Source organism: Phoca vitulina, unplaced genomic scaffold, assembly GCF_004348235.1.
Source record: "Phoca vitulina isolate PV1807 unplaced genomic scaffold, GSC_HSeal_1.0 scaffold7, whole genome shotgun sequence".
NCBI lineage: Eukaryota > Metazoa > Chordata > Mammalia > Carnivora > Phocidae > Phoca > Phoca vitulina.
Window position 1 is genome coordinate 71,028,695 of NW_022589710.1, and position 24,801 is coordinate 71,053,495.

The window sequence follows — 24,801 nt, forward strand, 5'->3', positions numbered from 1 at the left end:
GTGGGGTCTCCATACGAAGCCCAGGATGGTGGTGGGTGTCTCTGTTCCATGGGTGGCTGGCAGGTGGTCACGGAGCCTGTGAAACTTTCCAAAGCCACATGTTGACCAGACCCAGGCCCTATATCCAGACCTGAGCTCCCTGGCCTCAGTCTGTCACTCCCTGCTGCCTGGATGTAGAAATGTGAGTTGAGGGGGCCCGGGGTCTTCCTTCTGGCGCCCCTGTCCCCATGCTTCCTCTGAGGCAGACACAGAGAAGTGTAGAGTCTCTGGTCAGGAAATGGGCCACTCCCGCTGTCCCTACCACGTCAGCATCTGTCCTGCTGCTTGGGGTGTAGGTGGGCATGGAGAGTGTGGAGTTCCCAAATAGGACCTGTGTGACTCCAACACAGGTGTTTGGCGACTTGGTCTTGGCACTTGAAGCTGTGTGGGTGGGCAGCGGAAAGTGGTGCGCTTACCGCCATGTGGACCAGCGCTGTCCCCGTGAACAGCGGGCTGACATCTGAGCGGGAAAATAAGCCAGGGCTTCAAGGAGCTGCAGAGCGGTCCCAGTTGATTTCGGTGTTGCACCCCACACACACCCTGAGCGCCTCTGCCTGGGCTCCTTGGTGGGGTGGTTCTGCTGCTTCCGGGAAGGTAAAGCTTCGTGCAGCTAAACGGTCCTGCAGGCCAGGATTGCAAGGCAGGCCCAGCAGGAGGGGGAGGTTCCCCACTGGAGGACCAGGACCGGAGGACCGGAGGACCATGGGGGACACAGGACCCCTTCCCTAGGCAGGGCCCACACGCCCTGCCTCCACCCCACACTCAGAGTGGTGAACCCAGTGTGAGGGTTCAGGGAAAGCTCACCATGGGCTCGGGGACATGGGCACTGGGGGGGCAGGTGTGTGCAGAGGGGCCACCAGAGGTGGTGGTGGTGTCTCCAGGGACCCTGCGGAGCTGGGGGGCAGGGCAGGTGGGGACCGGGCCTGAGACCCCACACTGGTGTGGGGACAGGGTGGAGGTGAGGGGGTGGGGTCTGGGGTGGGGCCTGCAGAGGCCTGTGCTCTGGGAGCTGGGAGTGGGGCTCGGTAGCTGGCACCTGGTCCCTGGGAGCTCCTGGTCTGCATGCCCTTGTCTGGGCTGCCTTCCCACAGACCTGCACTGAGCTTCCCCCACAGGTGGGAGACCCACCCTCTGGGGCCCTCTGGAGCAAGGGGATGCTGAGTGGCATCCACCACCGCAGGGACTCTTGAGGGGCCCCTGAGCCTAGCTGAGGGCCCCCAGGAGGTGTGAGGGCCTTGTCTGAGGCTGGAGCTCCCGAGGGCGGGGCCTTCCTAGGGCTGGAGGTGGTGTGGGAAGGTGTGGCCCACACTGAGCAGGCCTTTGCCCTCTTCAGGTTGTGCAGCCTGACCTTGAAGAAGCTGGTGGTGTTCAAGGAGCTGGAGAAGGAGCTCATCTCGGTGGTGATTGCTGTCAAGATGCAGGTGAGGGTCCCCTCGGCTGCTGTCCCGGGGCAGTGAGTGCAGGGTGCCCCGTGCCTGCCTAGGGGTGCGAGTGGGCACAGCCACCCCCCCGCTGGACCCTCACCTGTGCAGGGGGCCAGGGAGCCTGCTTCTGCCCCGGCACGCAGGGGAGCCTCTGCCCGGGCTGGGTGACCTGGAAGATGGTCCTCAAGCTCTGGCAGGATCGGGGCCCCCCAGCACACCCAGGGCACAGTCCCGTCCGATGAAGGGCAGGCAGCCCAGTGTTCGGAATGTGGGGAGAAGGGAGTGTGTGCGGGTCACTGGCAGATGGGCCTGTGCAGAGCAGAACTGTGGTGCAGACCCTCCCTGCCCCCACCGTGCGCACCCAGTGCACCCTTCTCCGCCGGCCGCTGACCCAGCGCCGGCCCAGCCGTGCGCACGTCTCCTCCCATACGCTCGCGGGCCTTGCAGGTTCCTGCCTTGGAACAAATAGCAGTGTTTCAGGAGGGCCTGACCCGCGGCCCCTCCCTCCCCCAGGGCACCGGCTCCTCCACGTGTGGCTGGGTCCTTGCGATGGCCCCCACAGCTGAGCAGTGTCTGGCCTGCCAGCACCCCAGACCGTCAGCCCCTCGGGACCGAGGTCTTGCTCCACCCTCAGCCCCAGGCTCTGGAGCCCACGTTCACGGGCCGCGGGGGTGCCAGGGGCCCAGCCTGGGGCTCTCAGGGCAGGCTCACCAGGGCTCGCTGGCTTGCGCATCTCCGGGCCATCAAGCCAGGCTCTCTCCAGGCTGAGAGCTCAGGGCTGAGTTCAAGGAGGCCTGAGGCCCGTCTTTAGTTTCTCCGTCAGTTGCCACCATCTTTTAAGTAAAGATATGGAGAAACCCTTTTCCTCCCTGAAGATGCTGCTGTAACTTATCATCAAAGCCAGGCGTGCGGGGCTGCGAGCCGGTGCCACAGGGACGTGCCCACGGGGGGCCAGGCTTTCCCGGGGCCCGGGCTGTGCTCCGCGCGGGGAGGGCTCCAGAGCAAGGTGGAGCCCACCCATCCCTGACCCCTGAATCTGCCACCATTGACCTCTTACACGGCTGCCCCCCACCCCGGCCCGTTCCTGGAGCCCTGCCCCCGACCCCACCATCTCCAAGACTCAGGCTCCGGGACCCACGTCACCTGTCCAGCTGACCCGGGTGCCCCCCTCACTGGCTGCCCGTTCCCGTGTGCCCCCACAAGCTCAGCATCCACCCAGGTGCCTGGCCCGTCCTGCAGGCCCCCCCTGGGCGTCGCCCTCTGTTTGGGTCAGTTGCCACCCACCTGCTGTGCCCCTGCATGGGTGGGAGCAGGGCAAGTCTGGAGGAGTCAGCCCCCAGCCGGGCCGTCTCCCTCCGCCCGTTCTCCTCGAGACACGAGACACAAGACGCTGCGCTCCTCTGTCCTCAGCAGCCCCTCCTCTGAGCTGAGGCCCTGCATCTTAGCTCCCAGACGGAGCGGGCCTGCCGGCCTTCCCCACCAGCCCCGGCCTGCTCGCCTGTGCTCGCTGCCCTCCTTCACCCAGCAGAGGCCGGTCAGCTCAGGTCCCCTGAGGGATCTGGTGTGGAAGAGGCCTGGGGGCCACGGCCAGACCCCGCACAGGGTGCCATGTGGCCCAGAGGGCGTCCACCGGGCGGTGCCGCAGGATGCCCGAGTGGAGCCAGCCCTGCACCTGTGCCCAGGACCCCTGCCCGTCGCCCCCGTCAGCCCGCACATCTGTGCTGTCTCTGTCCTGGACCCACACCCCCCCTGCCCTCAGCCTCTTCTCTGCACCCTCATCTTGTCGGACGCCTCCCGAGCCCCCAGCCCCGCACCCTGGTGGCCGCTGGCCTTTGTGGCTCTGAGTCCAACGGCTGTCGGTGCCCTGCTCGCGGAGAGCCACATGGTGTCCGTCCCGTGGCTTCCTGCCCCCAGCCTTCAGTCTCCGCTCCGTGCATGTGGGGACAGCTGTTTTTAAAACAGTACTATGAGGAAATCTTTAATCCATTTGGGATTTATTTTGGTATAGGATTTGAGGTGAGGATCTGGACGTTTTATACGAATGATTTGTTACTCACTATTTAGAGAGTAGTTTTTCCTGGTGACGTGAAGGGTCATTATTATGCAGCACGTTTGTCTGTGTGTTCTCAGATGTATTTCTCGACTTCGCGTCTCTGTCGCTGACACAGAGCACCTGTTACACCCATGTACCACGTTTTGCTTTCTGGGGAGGCCATCACCCCTCACCGGTCCACTTTTTCAGAAATGCTTAGCATCTAGCACACCGGTTCTTCCAGGCATTGTTCCGTGACCCCCTGCACCCTGGCATTGTCCTGTGACCCCCCCTGCACCCCATCATTGCCCTGTGACCCCAGCATTGTCCTGTGACCCCCCACACCCTGGCATTGTCCCATGACCCCCCGCACCCCGGCATTGTCCTGTGACCCCCACGCACCCCAGCATTGCCCTGTGACCCCAAGCATTGTCCTGTGACCCCCCACACCCTGGCATTGTCCCGTGACACCCCAGCATTGTCCCGTGATCCCCACACCCCACTGCTGCATTTTTGGTAGTTACTTTAAATGTGGCAGTGAGTAATCTGGATCATCTAGGGGAGAACTAGAGGGTGACAGGATGCGGACATTTCTAAGGCTCTTGACAAATCTCCCCAAGGGTGCGTTTGGGAATCCCGTGAGCTTATGCCTCCCACTGCCTGGTCTGTGGCTCTTCACCGTGAGAGTTTGAGGGGAGTGGGTTTCACTGTGAGATGCCCCCTTGTGAATGAACAGCCGTTTCGTTCTGTCCCAGGGCTCCAAACGGATCCTGCGGTCCCATGAGATTGTGCTGCCCCCCAGCGGACAAGTGGAGACCGACCTGGCGCTGACCTTCTCTCTGCAGGTGGGCCTGGCACGCGGGCAGGGGGCAGCGGCCCACCTTGCAGGGATGTTCTCCCTCAGTGTGCTGTCCTCCTAAATGTTAGAAGACGTGTGTGCTTTATTAGATCGCATTTTCCCTCCCGGTCCTGTGCTAAAGAACGTAGTGAGGCCCAAGCTCACTCTCAGAAGGTCATTTTGGGGATGCCTGGCTGGCTCAGTCGGGAGAGCGTGTGACTCTTGATCTCGGGGTGGTGAGTTCCTGCCCCACATGGGGTGTAGAGATTACTAAAATAAGTAAATAAATAAACAAACAAACCTAAGAAAAAAGGCCATTTGGTTCCAGTGTTCAGAGAAGATGGGGAGGAACAGGGGACCTCAGTTTTGTGAGTTCTGACCCCTTTGAAGTATGTTAGGTGCCCCCTGCTTGCCCCACAGCATGAAACAGAACCTCCTCCCCACGGACCCTCCAGAGCCCAGGGCTGTGGGTGGGAGCAGGCTGGCCCCAACCCACCCGCAGGGCGCTCATCCTGCCTCCGTTCCTCTTCGCACGGTTGTTTAAGGTGGGTGCTGTGTAGATTCGCAGACGTGCGTAACACACTGGGCTTAGCGTCGGCCCATCGCACACCGGTTCAAATCTCGTCTCCCCGTGAGGACCCCACCTCCCGCCCCGCCGCTTCTCCCCGCCCCGGCCTGGCTGTGCCCGGGGCGGGGGCACGTGACCCCAGCTCTGGCGTCCCCCGCGGGAGCTTCTGGGGTCTGCGTGGAAGTTTTCTTTTGCGGGATCCGCTTTATCGGAGCGCGGCTTACAAGACGTGCAGTTTGCGGTCTTAAAGCGCTGCCCAGCCGGGCACAGGCGTGCGGCTTCTGTGAGGTTAAGGGACGCGTTTGCGAGCCTCTGTTGGTGCACACGAGCCCTGCTCTCGCAGAAGCCCCCGTGGCGCTCTGATGGGCCACTGGACTAGCGCCACCTCGGGGTCACGCCCCTGCCGTCCGCGTCGTGGGCAGGGTCGCTGGCTGACCCCGCTGATGACCCGGAGGCCCAGGCCAGCTGCTCACGTCTGCTGGCAGTGGCTTTTCCCATGTCCCCGACGGAGGCCCCCGGCGGCCCGGCGAGGAGCGAGCCTCCGGGCTCGTCGGTGCTGCGCTGGCGTGGCCACGGGGACAGACGGCAGCCATGACCCCTTCTCTGCAGTACCCTCACTTCCTGAAGAGAGAAGGCAACAAGCTGCAGATCATGCTGCAGCGGAGAAAGCGCTACAAAAACCGAACGATCTTGGGCTACAAAACACTGGCGGCGGGCTCCATCAACATGGCCGAGGTGAGCGCGTCCCCGCTCAGCCAGAGGCCCCCTGCCGGGCCTCACCTGACGGCCTGTGGGTTCTGCCCAGCGTGGGTCCGTCCTGTGCCCCCCCAGGGAGTGCGTCCTCCTGGGACACCCGCGTCCCCTTCCGTGGGCGCTGGCCCTGGCCCGTGGGCTGCCTAGGCGGGCGGCACGTGCTTGCTGTGGGGTGGGGGCGCGGGATGTGAGCGTAAGGAAGTTCCCTGGTGAGGCGAGGAGGGGACCTTCATGCAAACAGAACTGACCAGCCGGCACCACCGTGTCTTGGAGGACCTGCCGTCCCGAGCTGTGGTTGGCAGCCGAGGCCCCTCGTGTCCTTTGTGCTTCGGGGCCTTCCCCGTCACGGGGTCGCGCTCAGGGCTGTCCAGGCACCTGTGATGCTCAGGAACACGGAGCTGTGTTGGTGCCCACCTGGGGCAGGGCAGGGCTGCCCCCCACACCCCTCAGCCCCGCTCCTCTGGCCCAGGACCCCCGTGCCATGGCACCTGGTCAAGCCTGCAGGCCTCCTGTTTCCCCTCAGACCCTACCTGCCTGACACTCCCGACAAGCGTCCTTCAGGCAGGTGGCACAGGTGTGGAGGGCGTGAGGAGGAAGACCGTGCACCTGCCTGTCCAGCTCCGCACATGCGCGGGCACAGGGGGCGTGTCTGGGTGCTGACCTTCCTAATTTGGTTTCTGAGATGGTAGCAGTCGCGGATGTTACCTTTCTCAAAAATTTCATTTTCGTACTCTCCTCAAGGGTTGGCACCCCTAATCAGGCTCCCCAAATTAAAAATAATCGGGTCCATGAAATCCCCAAATTTGGATTTGGTCAAATGACCCCAAAGGCAGCTTGTAGGATACAGAGGCTCCGGCCTGCAGGGGCGTCCTCGGAGTTGTCACCAGCCAGGGTGTGAGGGGGTGCGAAGGGGCGTGTGTCCCTGTCCCTGGTCTGCTTGAAATCTCTCACGACCCGAATGGCTCCAAGGACTCACCGGCCTGCTGGGTGTCGGCTCTGCCACACAAGACCCCCAGCCTGTGCAGGTGGCCGGTCCTCCTTGGTCCCCCACGGACACGGGTCCCTGGACGCAGATCCCGGGGCTTGGTGGCCCCGAGCCGTAGCCTCACACACAGTCTGCTCCGCGCTGCAGCCCCTGGACAGGCGGGCTCAGACCCTCCCCTCCTCGACAGCCTTCAGTCCCCAGTGGCGGAGCCTGGCGCCGGCCCCCAGAGTCTCGGCCAGTGTCCTCCTGCCCCGCGGGCGCGTCTCCTGCTGCCCCGTGGCCCTGCTCCCGTGCACCCAGAAGGGGTGCTGCCGGGTGCTGGCCCTGCGCCTTGGCCCCTTCTAGAGCTGAGCCCTGCCCCCAGGTGATGCAGCACCCCTCCGAGGGCGGCCAGGTGCTGAGCCTCTGCAGCAGCATTAAGGAGGCGTCGGTCAAGGTGGCCGAGATCTGGATCTTCTCCCTGTCCAGCCAGCCCATCGACCACGAGGACAGCGCCATGCAGGCGGGGCCCAAGGCCAAGTCCGCAGGTGAGTACAGCTGCAGGGGCTCCGCTTGGCTGCCTCCTGGCCCCCTTCCCGCTGGGTCTGGGAAGCTGGGGAGGGACCACGAGGGTTTACGGGTTTCCCTGGGGCTGGGTGCACTCGCTGCACAGGCAACATTGTGCGCGCTCTGGGAGCCTGGGCTGCAGGCGTGCGAGCTCGGCGGTAGGCAAGAGGTCATGGGCTTGATGGCGGTGCGTTCCTGGGTCTGGGCACAGGTCCTGGCGTGGCTGTCAGCACCGTCGCGATGGCGGCCGCTGTCCCCCGGAGGTGCGGGAGGGCATGCAGGGGACCCAGTTGGGCACGAGATCCAGGCTGAAGCGCCTGAGGTCCATAGGGGCCACCGTGGGAGCGGGAAGCACGGGCCTGCCCCCTCCCCGAAGTCTGCCTGTGGGGGCTGTGCATGGCTCCCCACGGGTCCAGGGGCCCATCCTCTGGCCGCCGCCTCATCGCCAGGACACCGGTCGGAACCTCGAGGTGCTCCCCCTTCCGTTTGCTCATTCCATAGATAACTACTCCGAGGAGGAGTATGAGAGCTTCTCCTCTGAGCAGGAGGCCAGTGACGATGCCGTACAAGGGCAGGTAACCCGGGGCCCGGTGCGCAGGACCGTGAGGCCGCGTGGGCCCCCAGACACTCGGGGTGTGGACGGCCAGGGACCCCTGAGCTGCTGGCATGAGGGCGGCACCGAGAGGGGGGTGGAGGCTGGGAGCTGGCCCCCCGCATGTGCCCCGGGGCCCTGCCGCATGCCCACAGATGCTCTGGGGGTGCCCTCTGCCAGCCCCTGTGCTTGTCTCCCCAGGACTTGGACGAGGAGGACTTCGATGTGGGGAAACCCAAGAAGCAGCGGCGATCGATAGTAAGAACGGCATCCATGACCAGGGTCGGTGGAAACTGGTTTTACTAACACTGGGGAAGGGCGGGGTTGGGGGGCTGGGGCCCCAGATTGGGCGTCGGAATGGGAGGCGGCTGTCCCGGGACCCCCCCCCCCCCCCGCCGTGGCCTGGCTCCGCTGGCTTCTCCTGAGGCCCAGCCTCTTTGTGGGGCGTGAAGGCAGGGAGACCCCACGGCCTTGTGCTGGCGGGTGGGTTACGAGGTGCTGGTCATCGACCCGGGAAGCTTCACCGGCGGGGTCCTCGTGCTCATCCTGGGCTGCAGCCCCTGGCCCAGAGGGCAGGGAGGAGGTGGGACAACGGCCGTCCTGCTCAGGCTGCTCCACGAGCAGAGCTGGGGAGGCTATCTGCCTCCCGCCTGTGCCCAGACAAGCCCCTCGTTTCTGCTCAGCGTCGGGCCCACCCGGCACGGTGGCCCCCGGGCTCTGGCCATCCCGCTTCTCCTCCAGGAGGAAAGCTCCAGGCGGAGGCCTTAGCCCGTCACAGAACGCCCACCACTGGGCACAGAGCCCCGGACAGTCCCAGGACCAAGCCGCTCCTGTGTGCGGGGCCATGGCCCCAGGCCCGGGCTGCGCAGTGGGTGGCCCCGGAACCCTTGGGGCACAAGCTCAGCCCCAGAAACCTCTGCCCCCTCCTCTGGCAACGCTGGGAGGCCTGGGCCTGGTCCCGGTACAGCGGGTGGGGCGCGGCAGCACCTGTGTGAGCCTGGTTCCGGGCTCAGGGGCCTGACGCCTGTGGAGGGGGTGTGGGAGTCCTTTATAGGGTCACCCCCTTGAGGGGGGCTGGGGCAGCTGCCTCACTCAGTGGCCAGAGCTCAGCCTCTGAGGCCCAGGGCAGCGCTGGGCACGGTGGAGCTTGGGCTCCCTCTGAACCCTTGCCATCCGCCTGCCCACTGTGTGCCCAGCCCTGAGTCCCGCTGGGGTGAGCTGGTGCCTCGGGCAGGGCCGGCAGCCTTGCTCACATGGAGGGAGGGACGGCGCACGCCCCCCTCCGGCTCCTCCCTGGTCTGGTCCCAAGTCCAAGCTGTGGTGTTAAATGCCTGCAAAGGGGTTGGCGCTGTGGGCTGCCGAGAGCCGGGCTCGCGTGAGCCGTGGGGACCGTGCCTCCCTCCCGCCGAGCCTGCCCCGTCCTCCCAAGGGAAGCCGGCCCCTTGGGTTCTGATTCTGTCCTGCTTGTCTTGCAGCAACAAAACTTCAAGCAGAAGGTCGTGGCGTTGCTGCGGAGGTTCAAAGTGTCAGATGAGGTGAGTGACCCTGCCTGGACTGCCAGGCCCGTGGCGTCCTGTGAGACCAGGGCTCTGGAGGCATTCGGGCCTCGTCCTGGCTCTGCCACTGACCGTCCCACCCCCGGGGCACCTCGAGGGCCGAGCCGAGGCCGCCAGCGCGTGTCTTCAGTCACAACCCCGGGGACAGACCCAGGGGAGGCTGGATGTCATTTGGGGGTGTGACCATGCGTTTTGTGTTTTGTGTCATTCTAAGTCGAGGGTATTTTGGGGCCGTTCTCGGTTAGTTTCTGCGAGCCCCTGCCGCCGCACACACAGCCCCCCATCGACACGCTCTGACCTGCAGCTTCCTTCCTTTAGCTGTTTTCCACTCTCCAAATTTGCTGGGATGGGTTTGTATACCTTTCATAACCACAAAAAAAACCTCAGTTTTCCTTTTAACGTGGGCGTAAGAGAGTTGGCCCACAGGTCCTGGATCACCTGGGAGAGGTGGCGTGTAAGTGTCCACATGTCACCGCCGCACGTGGTCGTGGCTGCACGGAAGGTGACGGCCGCTTGTCCACACACGTGAAGGGTCTTGCGGGCGTGGTGGCGGCCAGGCGGCAGCTCTCCTCAGACGCTGGAGCTGGAAACAGACCCGTCTCAGCCTCAGTCCCCCCAGATCCGTCCACGGCTTCTGTAGGATCCCTGTCTGCAGACCGGCTCGTCCCCACACTGCACGGAAATGCAAGGGACCCGCAATAAACAAGTCTTGGAAAATGACAAAGTGGAAGGACTCACACTTTCTAATTGCACAACTCTCTAAGAGGTACAGTAATCAAGACCACGCGAGGGATTAGTGGTCAGTTTCCAACAAGGATACCAAGACCACTCAATGGGGGAAAGTTGGCTTTTCAGCAGAAGGTGATAGTACAGCCAGGTGTCCCCACGCACAAGGACCTCACACCACGTACAGAATTAACTCCAGACGGATCAAAGACCTAAACGTAAGCGCTTACACGATGAAGCTCAGGAGAGTGATCTTGGCGCCTGGGGGCCGGGCCATGTGGCTTAGACAGGACACCGGACGCACGAGCCGCCGGAGGGAAACCGGTAAGTCAGACCACATCAAAACATAAACGCCTCTGTGCTCCCAACAGCCATCAGGAGGATGAACTGTCACGTAGACGGTGTTTGCAAATTATAGATCCCGGGAGGGACCTGTGCCCACAAGGTGGAAGGCACCCTTACAAGCCCAAATAAAGAGACAATCCAGAGAGAAATCAATTGTGCAGGTCAAGAGTTGGTCAGAGGCTCGGACTGGAGGTTTTCTCTGAGGAGGGACCTGGATAGCCAGCAAGCCCCTGAGAAGCCGCAGGGCGACCTCCTGAGGCCACAGAGGGCAGCCGTGACCTCGGGGGCGCCGACGTCGGGGGGAGCAGCCGGACCTGCAGGGCTGACAGGAACGCCCCGCGGGGCGGCCGCTGCGGAAGACAGCCTGGCAGTTCCTCCAAGTGTCCACTTCACGCTTAAGCAGCAGTCACCCCAGCGGTCCCGTACCTGGTACCCACCCCGTGAGATCCAGGATGTCCACATGAGGCCTGAGGGACAGACGGTCCCAGGAGCTTCATCTGCGGCAGCAAAGCCTGGAGCGTCCATCCGCTGGTGGCCAGCCAGACCCAGGCCACTTGCAGGGGCAGGCGGGTGGTGGCGAGGACGTCACTGGAGGCAAACAGCGCGGACGCCTCCTGATAGGCACGCCTGAGTGGGAGGAGCCCCATGCCGAGGGCTGCACCTGTGTGACCATTTCTGTGACGTTCTGGAGGAGGCCCATGCGTGGGGATGGAAGTCACCTCAGGGTTGGGGGGAACAGTGGGGGGGAGGCCTTGGGGAGGGAGGCGTCCCAAGCCCTGACTGCGGTGCGGACCCGTCCCAGGTGGGCTCCCTGCCCTGCACTCCTGCTGTGCATTTCTCTGTTGAAGTAGGAGCCACGAGGGGCAGAATGGCCGTGCCGTGCTCGGCACCCGGTGACTGGAGGTCCTAGAGGTCACCCCAGCGTCTGGCAGAACTGGGCTGGTAGCACATGCCGGAGAGAGGGTGCTTGGTGGCTCTGTGCCTTCTTGCCGTCTGTCCTGCCAGGGGGACCCCCCAGACCAGCCCTCACACGTCTGACCTCCCTGTAGGTCCTGGATTCAGAGCAGGACCCTGCAGAGCATGTCCCTGAGGCAGAGGAGGACCTGGACCTTCTGTATGACACGCTGGACATGGAGAACCCCAGTGACAGTGGCCCGGACCTGGAGGACGATGACAGTGTCCTCAGCACCCCCAAACCAAAGCTCAGGTGAGCACACCCACCACCTCCCTCTGCCGCCTGGCCCCAGGCCCCAGCGGGCACACCCGTGCCGTCCCACGTGTTGCAGGGGCCACAGGGAATCGTGCACTTGGGGACACGGGCTCTGGGTCGGGGAGGAGGGGGTGGACGTGCATCCTAGCAGGCGGCCCAGGTCTGTGGTGTTTGTGGAGGGAAGTGACACGGTCACGGCTACGTTCTGGAAAGATCTCTCTGGAATCCACTGGGAGCATGAAGACAGGAGACCGGTTAGGAGGTGTTGGGGTCGTCCCTGCAAGAGGTCCTGGTGTCAGAGGTGGGGGGGTGAGAACTCCGGGTGGGGAAGGCGGTCTTCCCAGGGTCTCGGCTGGGCCGAGCGCGGCATCTGTCACAGGAGGCAGCCAGCAGGTGGGGGGTTGTGGGGTTCTGTGCACTGGGGACACGGGGAGCTGGGGACTGCAGAGCATCCCTGTCCCCCAGGAGCCGGGTGCCAGCCTGGCTGGGGCAGGAGAGGGCAGGAGGCCCCGGGCTTGGGGTCGGGGGAGGCTTGACCCACGGGACCGAACAGCGTGTGGCTGCCAAGTGGGGGCCATATTGGCATCCAGAAGATCTGTGGCATTCTGGCTTTGCTTTTAATGCTTTTTTGTGTTGTTTTTTTTTTTTTTGAGACAGAGAGAGAGCACTAGCAGGAATGGGGGGAGGGGCAGGGGCAGAGGCAGAGGGAGAAGCAGGCTTCCCGCTGAGCAGGGAGCCCTATGTGGGGCTCGATCCTGGGACCCTGGGATCATGACCTGAGCCGACGCTCATCCGACCGAGCCACCCATGCGCCCCTGAACTCTTTGATATGAGTCAGTGGGACAGAGATGCCCACAGGGAGGGTGGGCTTTCTGTGCAGCTGCTGACCTCCCGCCGCCCCACGTGGCCAGTCCCGTGTGGGCACGCCTGTGGCGTCCGTGGGCTCTGGTCTAGGTGTCAGTCACTGGCCTTCGCTGCACATGCAGCTTGGGGGGTCCACTTACAGGCTCAGCCCCCCCCGTGTCTTGCCTGTGGCCCCCCCACCGGCAGAACTGACAAGGCCGTTGAGGCACCTCGGGCTTTGCCGCCTTCAGCTGGAACAGGTCTCTGCTTCTGTCGTCCATGGGGTCACCTCGGCTGCCGGCCATGGGCCAGCTGGTGCTCACAGTCCCGGGGGGCTTGGGCACCTCCGGCCCTGGCCCTGCCCTCGCCTTTCCCTGTCCCTGGGGGGCTCTATCACCAGACTGCCTGAGCCCCGCCCACCATTTCAGCCTGAACAGTGTTCTGAGTCTCTGAGTCTGAGCGCCGCCCCCTCCCGGCTGTCTGCTGGGGGCAGGGTGTTTGGCCTGCTGGCCTGGGGTCACTGGGTCCTGCTGATGGCGCACTTGTGGCAGCCTTGAGCACGTTCCTGTGTTGCTGCGAGCTGGCCGTGGGCCTGAGGCTCCCCAGCCTTTTGCTGGTGGAGCTGCCCACCCGAGCCGCCGGCCGCCTTGGCCAGGGTAAAGGCCAAGAGTGGTGGGTTTCAGGGATGCAGGTCTTCTGTGGACGTCAAAGCCGGTGGAGGGGCCGAGAAGGGCGGCAGTTTGCGTGGTGCTCAGCATCCTCCCCTGGGCCATGGTTCCCAGCCCTGCATGGCTGCCAGATGCCACGAGCACAGTGCCGACCCTTCGGTGTGGGGAGGGTCCTGGAGCGTGACCTCTCTCCGTCCCCACACCCAGGCCCTACTTCGAAGGGCTGTCACACTCCAGCTCGCAGACGGAAATCGGGAGCATCCACAGTGTCCGGAGCCACAAGGAGCCTCCGAGTCCCGTGAGCAGGCCAGGCCCGGCAGCCCCTCCCTCCTGGTGGGACCTCAGGCCAGGGGTGGGCCGTCCTGATCTCCCCATCTCCCTGGGTCGCTCAGAGTGTTACTTACACTCGGTGTTACACTGTGCTCCTGGGTTTGTATGTGGCTGGAATCCCCTGCCCAATGCCACATGCCTGTCTTGGGGTGACCCTACACCTGCGGTCTAAGAAAGCCCCGGTCAGTCATCCCCGGCTGCTCCCAAGCCCAGGTCTCCCTGCCCGGAGGTGAGCCAGCCTTGTGCCACCATTGAACACATCTTGATGTCCATCTTGTCCACAGGCCGACGTGCCTGAGAAGACTCGAGCCCTGGGAGGCAAGCAGCCAAGCGACAGCGTCTCGGACACGACCCACGTGAGCAGGCGCGGGACACGTGCATTGGGTCCAGCACAGAGCCCACTTACACGCTGCCTTCAGGGCAGGCCTCGACATGGGGGTCCTGAGCTCACACCTCCCAGGACCAGTGCACAGAACCACAACGAGGGCGCCCCTGGGTTCACCCCCACCCTGAGGGATGGTCAGGGTCCCCCGGAATCACCCTAGTTCTGGGAGGACAGGGGCTGTCCCCCTGCTTTGCTGAGCACAGGCCCCGTGAACACTATAGTTGACCCCTGTTGCCCTCATGGGGGTTCTCGAGGAAGGTGTCCTGGGCTGCAGGGCAGGTTTTAGGGAGGTTTGGGGGAGGCTTGGTGCTGGTCTCCCCTGGCGGCCAGGACCGGGAGCCCCATGGTTGGAAGCAGAGGTCAGCTCGGCTCCCCCGCGGGGGCGTCTGTGCCGCATGCGGAGAGCTGTCAGCCTGAAACCAGCCTACACCCCACCCAAACCAGGGGCTCCTCGGGCCTGAGACTGGCCCCCGAGGGGAGGCTCCCGCAGGACGTGCCTACCATCGGGCCCCCTTCTCTGCATCTCAGAGCACACCCGCCCCCGGGGAGCAGCCCGCACAGCCCGAGGACAGCCCGGAGGTGGAGACCTCCGCTCTGGATGTGTTCACCGAGAAGCTGCCGCCCAGCGGGCGGATCACCAAGACGGAGTCCCTCGTCATCCCCTCCACCAGGTGACAGGATGCCCTGGGGAGGCTGTCGGCCAGGCATTGCCCACATGAGCCAGTGTGGCAGGCAGGGCCCCGTGACTGGATGAGACTCACTTAGGAGCACAGAGATTTCGGGGCCTGCCCCAGAGGTCCACGTGGGACCCCACACACCCCTGTTTGTAGCTAGCTGCCAGCAGGCCTTCTGGGGCTGAGGTGTGGCCCCGGTTGCCCATCTCACGTTTTCCTGCCCCTGGCACCGTTCACTGGCACCTTATGGACCAGCGTAGCCCTGGTGCGGGAGGAGTGTGCCCAGCTGGGCCCAGAGTCCGGTGTGGTCAAGCACAGCAGCAGCCCCGGGCAGTGGTGCTGGCTCCAGCACGGGAGCTCTGTGGGGCCAGGACCCTGCCCCTCACGGTGGGCATCACAGAGGAGGGCGTCTGGGTGGCAAGGACCTGGGCAGCTTCCCCGTGGGGGTCACTCCCGCGGCGTCTCTTACCCGCCCCCACTGCCGTCTCGGTCAGTCTGGGGGTCATCTCTGAGCCCCTCCCTGGGATGTGCTCCCAGCCCGTCTTGTCTTCACCTTCCTTGGGCACCTGGCCGAACTCCCAGCGCCCTCTGTACGGCCACGTGTGGCCACGTACTACCACACCCCCCAGGACCTGCGTTCCTGCCCTGAGACCCGCTGGGCTGGGGCCTTCTGCAGGGGGACAGCGGAGCCCCCTTCCTGGGGCCGTGGTTCCGTGCCGCCAGCACTCCCGTGTCGTATCAGGCCTTATGTCCACGTGGAGAGCGCATGTGCCCAGTGTGCGCGTGGCCTCCACGTCAGCCCTTTGCCCCCAGAGGAGCCCACACTGCCTGCCACCTGCCCTGCCACCCTCCGTGAACCCACCACGGCCCCGCCGCTGAGCAGCCCCCTTCCCTGGGGCGGCGAGCACGTGGGCCTGCCCCAGCCTGTGCTGCTCCCCGGCAGGTCCGAGGGGAAGCAGGCCGGCCGCCGGGGCCGGAGCACGTCCCTGAAGGAGCGGCAGCCCGCGCGGCCGCAGAACGAACGGGCCAACAGTCTGGACAATGAGCGCTGCCCGGACACGAGGAGCCAGCTGCAGGTGCGCACTCCAGGACAGGTCATGGGCAGAGGCCACGGCTGCCCAGATCTGACCCAGTGCTGGCAGCTCAAGGGGGAGGCGGCCCGGCCACCTTGTGGGCTGTGACAGTCCCACGGTGTCTTAAGCCCAGTGACCTGTCCAGTGCAAAGCCGAGTTCTTAAGCAAGAACAGGGCCGGCCTCTCCTGCCCACTGCTGGGTGGCTGCTGGGGGGTGGGGGTCAGCTGGAAGGTGAGGGGCTGCACCCCTCCCACCAGTGTGGATGGGCCTGTGTCTCCAGATCCCCAGGAAGACCGTGTATGACCAGTTAAACCACATCCTCATCTCTGATGACCAGCTCCCTGAAAACATCATTCTCGTCAACACCTCCGACTGGCAGGGGCAGGTGGGGAGGGGCCAGGTGTCCTCCCTGCAGTGGGAGTGGGGTGGGGTGGGGGGGTGTCCCCTCCATGGGCGGGAGCAGGGGTGTCCCCTCCGCGGGCAGGAGCAGGGGTGTCCCCTCCGCGGGGGGGGAGCGGGGGGTGTCCCGTCTGCGGGGGGAGCGGGGGGTGTCCCCTCCGTGGGCGGGAGCGGGGGTGTCCTCTCTGCGGGGGGAGAGCCCGCGCCTGGCGTTGCGCGGCGTGGAGGTGCAGCGCTGACGGGAGGCGTGGAGCGCTGAGGCTCACTCCGCGCCCTCGCCCAGTTCCTGTCGGAGGTCCTGCAGAAGCACACGCTCCCCGTGGTGTGTACGTGCTCGGCCGCTGACGTCCAAGCGGCCTTCAGCACCATCGTCTCCAGAATACAGAGATAGTGAGTCCAGCCGCCACGGGGCGTCCGTCGGGGTCCCTGCATCCCAGGCTCGCCTGGGGCTGTGTCCGGGGGCGGTGGTGGACCGCAGACGTGCCCACCCACAGGCCCCCCATGGCCCGCCTTCCGTCCGGATCTGGGCGGTGGGGGGGTCCCTGCAGCGGGGGGGACCTGGCAGCAAGCGCGGCTCCCTGAGGCATCTGTCCCCTCTCTGTCCTGCCCCCGGGGCCACAGCTGCAACTGTAACTCGCAGCCGCCGACCCCCGTGAAGATCGCCGTGGCGGGAGCGCAGCATTACCTCAGCGCCGTCCTGCGGCTCTTCGTGGAGCAGCTGTCCCACAAGACCCCTGACTGGCTGGGCTACATGCGCTTTCTCATCATCCCGCTGGGTGAGAGGCTCTCGCGGGGGGGCCGGCATGGAGCGCTCACCCCTGCGCTGGGCACCCTTGGGGCCCCGCACCCCGTCGTCGGGCTAACTCGATGCCATTGTCAGAAGCAGGGCAGGGTGGTCGCGAGTCCTTGTAAACGATCAAATCCCATGGAACGTGGCTCCGCATCTGTGGCTCGCACGACGTGTTACTGGGAGGCGCCGGGTCCCAGGGGAGGGGCTGCCTGGCACCCCAGCACCCTCTGTGGTCCGCAGCGGCACCCCCGCCCCCAGGAGCAGGGAGGGGCTTCGAGGGCCCGCAGAGCGGGCCCTGCAGCCTGACCCTCTCCCCTGGGCTCGCAGGTTCCCACCCCGTGGCCAGGTACCTGGGCTCCGTGGACTACCGCTACAACAACTTCTTCCAGGACCTGGCCTGGAGAGACCTGTTCAACAAGCTGGAGGCCCAGAGCGCCGGTGAGGCCTGGGGCCAGCTGGCCGGGTGGGGGCTGCCCTCGCATCCTGCCTCCAGGAGCCGCCACGCCTCCGGGAGCAGAAGTGGGGCCTCAGCCGGGTGCTCCCCACTGGCTGCCGTGGGCCTCAGAGCTGGCTGGCCACGGGGTCCCGGACGAGGGCTCCCAGGGATCCGGAGGAGCCGCGAGGGCAGGGGGGGCCCTCAGCTGCCCCCAGCATTCCCACTGCTCCCGGGCTGGGAGCTGGGCGGCCCTAGGGGCACCGTGTGGGGTGAGAGGGGAGTGTGGCACCCCACGGACCCTGCCCGGCCTTCTCGTGCAGTGCAGGACACGCCGGACATCGTGTCGAGGATCACCCAGTACATCGCAGGCGCCAACTGTGCCCACCAGCTGCCCATCGCAGAGGCCATGCTGACCTACAAGCAGAAGAGGTACCTCGCTGGGCCCTGGGCAGGGCGGGGTGTGCGGGAGGGCGGGGGCACCAGCTCCACGCCGCAGACGCGGGCCGCCCCCAGCTGCCGGCCCTCCGTGGGCCTCCCTGCCCGCTGCTGGTCTCAGAGCCTTCGGGCAGCACCGGGGGGCTCGTTGGGACGGTCATCAGGGACAGACCTGGTTGGCCAAGGGACGGAACCTAGGCTGGGCTTGGGGGGAACGACGTGAGAGGGCCTGGCAGCCCCAGGTCCTCCTCTGAGTTGGTGAGAAGACACTGGTCGGTCTTTCTCTATTTTGTATGTTGGAATTTTAATAATGAAGGTTAAAGGAACAACTGCCATGCGTCCCTGTCCTAGTGGTGACCTGCTCACGGGAACGCAGGCCTGGGCTCCTTCAACCTCCTGGGCTTCCCGGGCCCGGAGACACGTTCTCGCCCTGACCCCGGGCAGGACGGCGGGCAGGAGCGGGGGCCACCACCGAGGCCGGGCGGAGGTCTGGCTGCCGGCCCGCAAGGGCGGACGGCCAGTGCAGGGAGGGTGGGCCGAAGGGCCGACTCTGCGAAGTGTCTGGGCTCCCGTCCGCGGGACGCTCCGCGGCTCTCCCGGCGTGGGGGTAGGAAATTCAGCTGACGCGTCGGCGAGCTGCAGCGGCTGTGCGGGCCCCGAGCTGGAAGCCGGGCGGCCATGCCACACCGCGACGTGCGTGCTGAGCACATAATAACATGTCTGTGTTTTCTCTTTTGGTGGCTTTCTGAAAAGGAAAAAGAACTTTCATTTTGACTTTACCCTCAGGTACCGCTGTCCCTGGGTCTGCGTCCCTGTGTCCCCAGGCTGGTCTTTAGGGCTGTTTAGCAGTATGAGCAGCTGGGGGGCATCTCGTACCCTGCCACGTGTCAGGCAGGGCCCTCCACCGAGCGGCAGGCGGGTGGGTGCCCCGAGCCAGGACTTTGCTCTCTGGCCCCCACCCAGCTCGAAGGGCAGGCTGTCCTCTGTCCGCTGCAGTCCAGAGTTTGAGTTGAAGAAGCGGCCAAGTTGACCCCCCCGTGAGTGAGTATCTGTGTTTCTGAAGCCCTGGGCACCACCTCTTACAGTAGAAGCAGGTGCTTGGGGTCTTACCACGAGTCACTGGCCACTGATGCCATGTGTGGACTTTTGTCCCACCACGTTGTAGCTGATGACCTGACTCATTGCTGCCGATTCTACACATGGGGACGTGCAGGCCAAAGGGTGGGGGGCCCGCCAGATGGCGCACACTCCCAGCCTGGCTCTGGGTCCTGCGCCCGGGGCTGCAGAGAGCGGCACAGAGGGTCTCTTGGCTGAGTTTTGTGGCTCAACTGGGCAGGTGGCCAGACTGCGAAGACCCCCACGTGCAGTGAGGGGCTTTTCACCTCCAGGTGGCTCCTCCCTTGAAAACCTACATGTTGGGAGCCACACTCCGAGGCGCCCCCAGAGCTGCCCTTTCATTTGGGGTTCCCCTTTCTTGTCCTGGCAGCCTGCCTGCCGGGCCCCCCTCGGGGCACCGCTCCACCCTGGGTCTTGGGTTCTTTCTCTCCTGGGAAAGCCCGCCAGCCCAGGGTCGCTGAGCCTGAGGCAGCCTCCTTGCTGGACAGACCAGGAGGAGGGGTCTGCGTCCCTATGTGGTCCTGCTAAACGAGCCTTTGTGAGCTAAAGAAAGACCAGCTGTGGCGTGCCCCGTGACTGCTCGAGCCGCCCTGGGCGCCATACTGCGGATGCCCGCAGCCTGCTTTGCTGCCTGGCACCAGCCCCTCGTCTCTCCAGCCCGGGCTTTAGGGGACCCTGGCCCTCGTCCCGTGACTCCTGCCCCCACCTCTGCGTCACAGTGGTGACACCAGCACCTGGGTTGGGGCCCCAGGAAGGCCCAGTGTGTTGGCCACCCTTGGAGCCCGGGACCAGGAGGTCAGCAGGCCACCTCTGTCTGCTGTGACAGAGGACAGAGGGGTCAGGAGACCCAGGAGAGGGTAGGCGGTGGACATGGCCCTCGGGGCCCCATCTCCTCCTGCCCCTGTGAGAGCACCTGCAGGGAGGGTCTAGACCGCACGCAGCTCCTGGCCTGACCTCAGACCACGCCTGCGGTGTGCGGCCCCAACAGCTCCCTAGGGTCCCCTGGAGGTGGGGGTGACGTCCAGGGCACTATGTCCTCGGCGCTCTCCCAGCTCTGTGCTCCCAGCATTGAGCTGAGGCACGTTTGTGCTCCCCCCACGTGGTCTCACGAGCCACAGGCCCAGGGGCCCCCAGCATGGAGCCACACATATGAGCCTTAGGAGTTCTGACCTGTGCCCCGCCTGAGACACGCGTGCTCCCTCTGCGTCCAGAGTTCAGGTGGTGAGGTCTCAGTGGCAAGCCGGTGTCACCCCTGTCCCGCTGGGCGCGTGTCATGTGCTGAATGTTGTCTGCATGGCCAGGGCTCAGCTTGGCTTCTCAGAGTCCATCAGCATCCCTGTGTGGTGGCGTTCCCCCGTGGCCCCGCCAGGCCCTCGCCTGCCTCCCTGCGTGCTGCTCTTGGGGAGGGTCCTGGACCCCTGTGGGCTGGAGCCTCCCCCGCCCTCGGCCGGGGGCCCATGAGGACCTCGCATGCGAAAGCCGGCCTGGGCACGGGGTTCGAATTGCGGTGTTATCTGTGGATAAGCTCTGTTCCCCTCAGGTCAGAAAGGCTGGGGATTTGGCCATATTCAGTGGGATGGCCCAAATCTGTAGCTTCTTTTATCCAGAAACGTTTGCCAGGTCGTCCTCGGAGGTGTGATGGGCGGTGCCGGGGCAGAGGCCATGGTCCCTGTGTCCAGGTGGCGCCCAGGGGCCCGCCAGCCCGGTCCCCTCATGTGGGTGCTGTGCCGCAGGGTGAGGACAGCGCCTCCTGCTGGCACCGGCCTTGGGCGCCCGGTGTGCGTTCTGTCCGCCCCGGTGCACGTTCCCTGGGGAGCACTGGCCAGGCGCCCGCCTCCTTCCCGACAGGAGCAGGGCTGGGGGGATGGCCTGAGAGCCAGGGAAGCTGGGGCAAGGAGGCGCCCCCCTTCTCTGAGGTCACAGGAGGCCCAGGAGGCCCAGAACTGGCCCTGCCCAGTGGGTTTTCCCAAAGGCCAGGAGTTGCTCTTACAGCAGCCTGGGAGCCTGGTGCCCGAGCACCCCGTGCCCCACCGGGAGAGCCACTCAGGCCCCAGCCCTGCGGTGGAGACCAGTCATTGCAGAGCCAGCTGCAGGGATGAGCTGCAGGACTGGCCTGGCCCACGGAACTCAGATGCTGGTTTGCGTCCCCTTGGCTGCTGCCCCCCCCGCCGCCCCCCCCGCCCTGGAGGGCCCTCTGACATGCCTGCCTGCCCCAGCAATCCCAGGGAAGCCAAGGCTCTCCTAGAAGACATGGGGTGCCCAGTCCAGACAGAACCTCACGGCCGCCCGTGCTGGCCGGCCTCCTACAGCAGCACGGCCCCGAAGCCTCAGTCTCCCCTTCAGGCTGCTCTTGGGGGGGCACTCTGCCAGAGGATGGTGTGTGCACCCCACCCCCGAGGTCGGAGGCCTGGAAATTGCCCCTGCCCCGTCTCTCTGGTTGGTGTGGACTTTACCTAGACTGTCCAGGAGAAGAGCTCCACACTCTGGCTGTCGGTCACCCCCGATCACTGGAGGAAGCCCAGACTGTCCCATGGGGGGGTCCTGGGGCACATGCAGCAAGCTGTCGTCTTGGGGCTGTGTGGAAACGGAGGCCTGCAGGGTTAGCAGAAAGGCGGTCGGGCCTGGACACCAGGCCCCTGGGCTGGAGAAGCTGGTGCCTGCACGGCTTCCCACAGGCCTCTTGACCTCAGCTGCAGGGAGCTGAGCTGAGGGTCGGAGGGCCAGGCCAGGCACTGCAGGGATGGGTGTGGGCATGGCATGGGCGGCATGAGGCCCTGGCTGCTGCCTGCCTGGTGGAGTGAGAGGTAACTGTCTGTGTTTCTTGTTCTTAGCCCTGATGAAGAGTCCTCTCAAAAGTTCATTCCCTTCGTAGGGGTGAGTACTTCTCTGGTGGGGCTCTTGCCGTACCCGAGGCATTCTTCCCGTGTGGCTGGCTTTACCTGCATGGGAAATGATCAATCTGCCAAACTTTTTTTTATAACGTCTGGTTTTGCATTAACTTGATATGTTCGAGAACCTTCTTCACCAGTTTGAGCTGAGTGCTCCTTTAAATCAACCCCCCCATCTTAAAGCTCATTGTTTCCTTCCTATGTTGAGTAGGGCTAGGCCCAGAGGTGGTCACTGCCCCGGCTCTGCTTGGAGGCTGACAGGTGCAAGCAAACAGTTCACCTGGAGGCGAGGGCTCAGTGCTCGGCGCTCAGCACGTCCTGGGCACACGGCTGTGTCAGACTCGGCTGTGGGTGGGCGCCCAGGGTCAGCAGGGTCTGGGGACAGGTCCCACTGGGATGGGGCAGAGTGGTGCTTCTGTCCCTTAGGAGCTATAGGACAGGAAGGAGTGCCTCCCGTACCAGCCTGCCCAGCTGGGAGTGTGGTTTGCAGATTGGGAGGTTTGTCTTTTTTCCCACGGCTGAGGATTAACAGCTGCTCCGTGCTGGCTGGAGGGGCCACTGCTGCGAGTTTTCATAGCCGGGAACCTCGCTGTGTGGCCTCCAGCCCCGGCATCTGCTATAAGAGCCACGGGCAGTCTGGCAGACGGGGCCACCGGGCAGAGCAGGACGTCCACGCTGTCGTTCACCCTGGCTGGCCGTCAGGGCAGCTAGCAGCCCTCTTGGGATGGAATTGGTCCAGGACAGCCTGTCTCGGGGAACCTTCTGTAGTGACGGGAGGGTCCCGACCCACTGGATGCAGCAGCTCCAAACACCCTGTGGACACTGGAAGCACCCATGTGACTGAGACAGAAGCTGTCGCTTCATTTACTTTTACGTGGCTCCCACACCGGCCAGCCCACGTGGCGCCTGGTGCAGGCCCTAGCTGGGCAGGGGTCCCTCACACCAGGCCAGCCGTGGGCTCAGGGTTTGTGGAAGGGCCCTATGCCCCCGCCCCGGTGTGCAGGATGACCCGGGAGGGTGCTTCTGCAGCCCTGTCCCGCACAGGGACACTCAGCCACGGCCCATGCCACCCTGGGCTCAGCTCTGCTGCAAAGACAGGAAGAACCGGGACCCTGCTCCTGCCCCAGAGCTCCCGGGAGGGTGGGGCATGGCAGCCGGGCGCCCTCGGGGAGACAGCACTCATCGTCTGTCTGGAGCCCAGCACCTGGGCGGGAGGGCTGGTGATTCCCCAGGCTGCTGCCAGCCGGCGTCCCATTGCCTTCCAGGTGGTGAAAGTTGGAATAGTGGAACCGTCCTCAGCCACGTCAGGTAGCCCCATGCTCCCTGCCCGCGGGGCCAGGAAGGGGAGGGCGCCCCACCGTGGGAGGCCTGGCAGCCCCTCCCCTCCCCCCGCGGCTGCTCGGGGGGACAGAGGCAGAGGGGAGCTCAGCGCTGCCCAACTCCTTCCCAAAGGTGACTCAGATGACGCGGCCCCCTCGGGCTCCAGCGTGCTCTCATCCACCCCACCGTCCATGTCTCCCGCGGCCAAGGAGGCCTCACCCACCCCGCCTTCCTCCCCGTCAGTGAGCGGGGGCCTGTCTTCCCCCAGGTAAACGTGGCCGCACGAGGCAGGCGCCCCACCCCATCCTGACTTGAGCGCGCCCCTGATGCAGCGGGGCCTCGGGTTAGAGAGCACTGAGAACCACTCGTGGCCGTGGCTATGGCCGTGGCCGCACCTCTGGGATGCCAGCAAGCTGAGGGTCTGGCCGGAGGGGGTGCTCAGAACAGCCATGGGGCAGACACGGGCTTGCTGGGGCCAGGTGCCCCATTGGGTGGGGGTGGCCCAGGTCCTGGCTGGCTTAGGAGACTTGTCCCCCTCCCCCCAGCCCTGGGGGCACTAGGGACAGAAACCACACGGAGTAAGTGACTGGGGGACTCTGCACGCAGACGGGGGTCGGGAGACTGAGATGTGGGTAGAAGCTGTGGGAGCCAGGAGGTGGGGTGGTCAGCAGCCCCTCCCAGCCACCCTTGGGTCTTTGGTGAGCAGAACTCACCCACACCCCCATGGGCCACAGGGTCCTAGGGCTGCTCCTGACTCCCATGGGGGCCACACCTCAGATGAGGCTGGTTGACCTTGGCCCTCCAGACTCCAAGGGGTGGTCTGAGAGCAGACGGGCGGCAGGCCCAGGTGCTCCTGGGTGACGTCAGCATCGCGGCCGTGCCCACCCACAGGCACAGACTGGGCTGTCCCCGGAGGCCAGGGACGGACTGCAGTAGGCTCCAGGGCTGGGGCTCCCCTCTGCGGGTTGGCTGCTGTAGGCGGCCCCGGCGATGGGCCACACGGGTGCCAGCCGGCACCTCCTCCTGCCTATGCCAGCCGCCGGGCGAGGACAGAGCAGTGAGGCCCCCTCTGCTTTTTGCAGCCAGGGCGTCGGCGCCGAGCTGATGGGGCTGCAGGTGGATTACTGGACGGCAGCCCTGCCCGCAGACAGGAAGAGAGAGGTGGAGAAGAAGGACCTGCCCGCCACCAAAAACACGCTCAAGTGCACCTTCCGGTCTCTCCAGGTCAGCAGGCTGCCCAGCAGTGGCGAGGCCGCGGCCACGCCCACCATGTCCATGACCGTGGTCACCAAGGAGAAGAACAAGAAGGGTGAGGTGGGGGGATGGGCCGACTGCTGGGGGAACTGGAGGGGTGGCCATGCAGGCCCCGAGCTTGCCACAGGTCTGGGGGCTGCTTCTGACCACGGCCACGAGCAGCGAGCAGAGGCCACCTTGGCAGGCGGGAGGGCTGGCAGCCGTGGTCACAGTGGAACGTGGGTGGCGCAGGACAGCAGGGCTCCGAGGGCCGTGGCTGAACCCTGCAGCCCTTTCCCTCCTAGTGATGTTTCTGCCCAAGAAAACCAAGGACAAGGATGTGGAGTCCAAGAGCCAGTGCATCGAGGGCATCAGCCGCCTGATCTGCACAGCCAAGCACCAGCAGAACATGCTGCGGGGTGAGCACCTGCGGGGGCCCCCAGCACTCGTGGGACGCCGGTTGTCCAGACGTCCTTCCTGCAGTGCGGAGCCTGCGGGGAGGTGTCTAAACTATGAAAGGAAACCAGAGGAAGCTGGACTGCTTTTTAAAATTCATCTCTGGAAACACTTTTGTCTTGCTATGAAATGCGTATCAC

The 24,801-nt window shown here is 65.0% G+C and overlaps 1 protein-coding gene across 7 annotated transcripts in view; it reads left to right on the forward strand.

The window, feature by feature from the left end:
- Nucleotides 1-24,801, forward strand: part of PACS2 (phosphofurin acidic cluster sorting protein 2) — a 59,228-nt gene that overhangs the window by 30,838 nt on the left and 3,589 nt on the right. For 4 of the 7 annotated variants that reach the window (XR_004299639.1, XR_004299640.1, XM_032406044.1 and 1 more), the window contains exons 2-24: nucleotides 1,373-1,460; nucleotides 4,251-4,340; nucleotides 5,511-5,636; nucleotides 7,004-7,166; nucleotides 7,687-7,760; nucleotides 7,979-8,059; nucleotides 9,253-9,312; nucleotides 11,454-11,611; nucleotides 13,333-13,423; nucleotides 13,740-13,811; nucleotides 14,369-14,511; nucleotides 15,458-15,590; nucleotides 15,869-15,973; nucleotides 16,271-16,377; nucleotides 16,609-16,763; nucleotides 17,105-17,215; nucleotides 17,534-17,642; nucleotides 18,402-18,434; nucleotides 21,596-21,638; nucleotides 22,918-22,960; nucleotides 23,105-23,240; nucleotides 24,055-24,281; nucleotides 24,511-24,624. Coding sequence is in view for 5 of the 7 variants with exons in the window: in XM_032406044.1 (XP_032261935.1) it covers nucleotides 1,373-1,460; nucleotides 4,251-4,340; nucleotides 5,511-5,636; nucleotides 7,004-7,166; nucleotides 7,687-7,760; nucleotides 7,979-8,059; nucleotides 9,253-9,312; nucleotides 11,454-11,611; nucleotides 13,333-13,423; nucleotides 13,740-13,811; nucleotides 14,369-14,511; nucleotides 15,458-15,590; nucleotides 15,869-15,973; nucleotides 16,271-16,377; nucleotides 16,609-16,763; nucleotides 17,105-17,215; nucleotides 17,534-17,642; nucleotides 18,402-18,434; nucleotides 21,596-21,638; nucleotides 22,918-22,960; nucleotides 23,105-23,240; nucleotides 24,055-24,281; nucleotides 24,511-24,624 (2,462 nt within the window). In the remaining 2 variants the exon portion in view is untranslated. The remainder of the gene's footprint in view (nucleotides 1-1,372; nucleotides 1,461-4,250; nucleotides 4,341-5,510; nucleotides 5,637-7,003; nucleotides 7,167-7,686; nucleotides 7,761-7,978; nucleotides 8,060-9,252; nucleotides 9,313-11,453; nucleotides 11,612-13,332; nucleotides 13,424-13,739; nucleotides 13,812-14,368; nucleotides 14,512-15,457; nucleotides 15,591-15,868; nucleotides 15,974-16,270; nucleotides 16,378-16,608; nucleotides 16,764-17,104; nucleotides 17,216-17,533; nucleotides 17,643-18,401; nucleotides 18,435-21,595; nucleotides 21,639-22,917; nucleotides 22,961-23,104; nucleotides 23,241-24,054; nucleotides 24,282-24,510; nucleotides 24,625-24,801) is intronic. The other 3 variants (XM_032406045.1, XM_032406046.1, XM_032406047.1) reach the window with 3 other exon arrangements.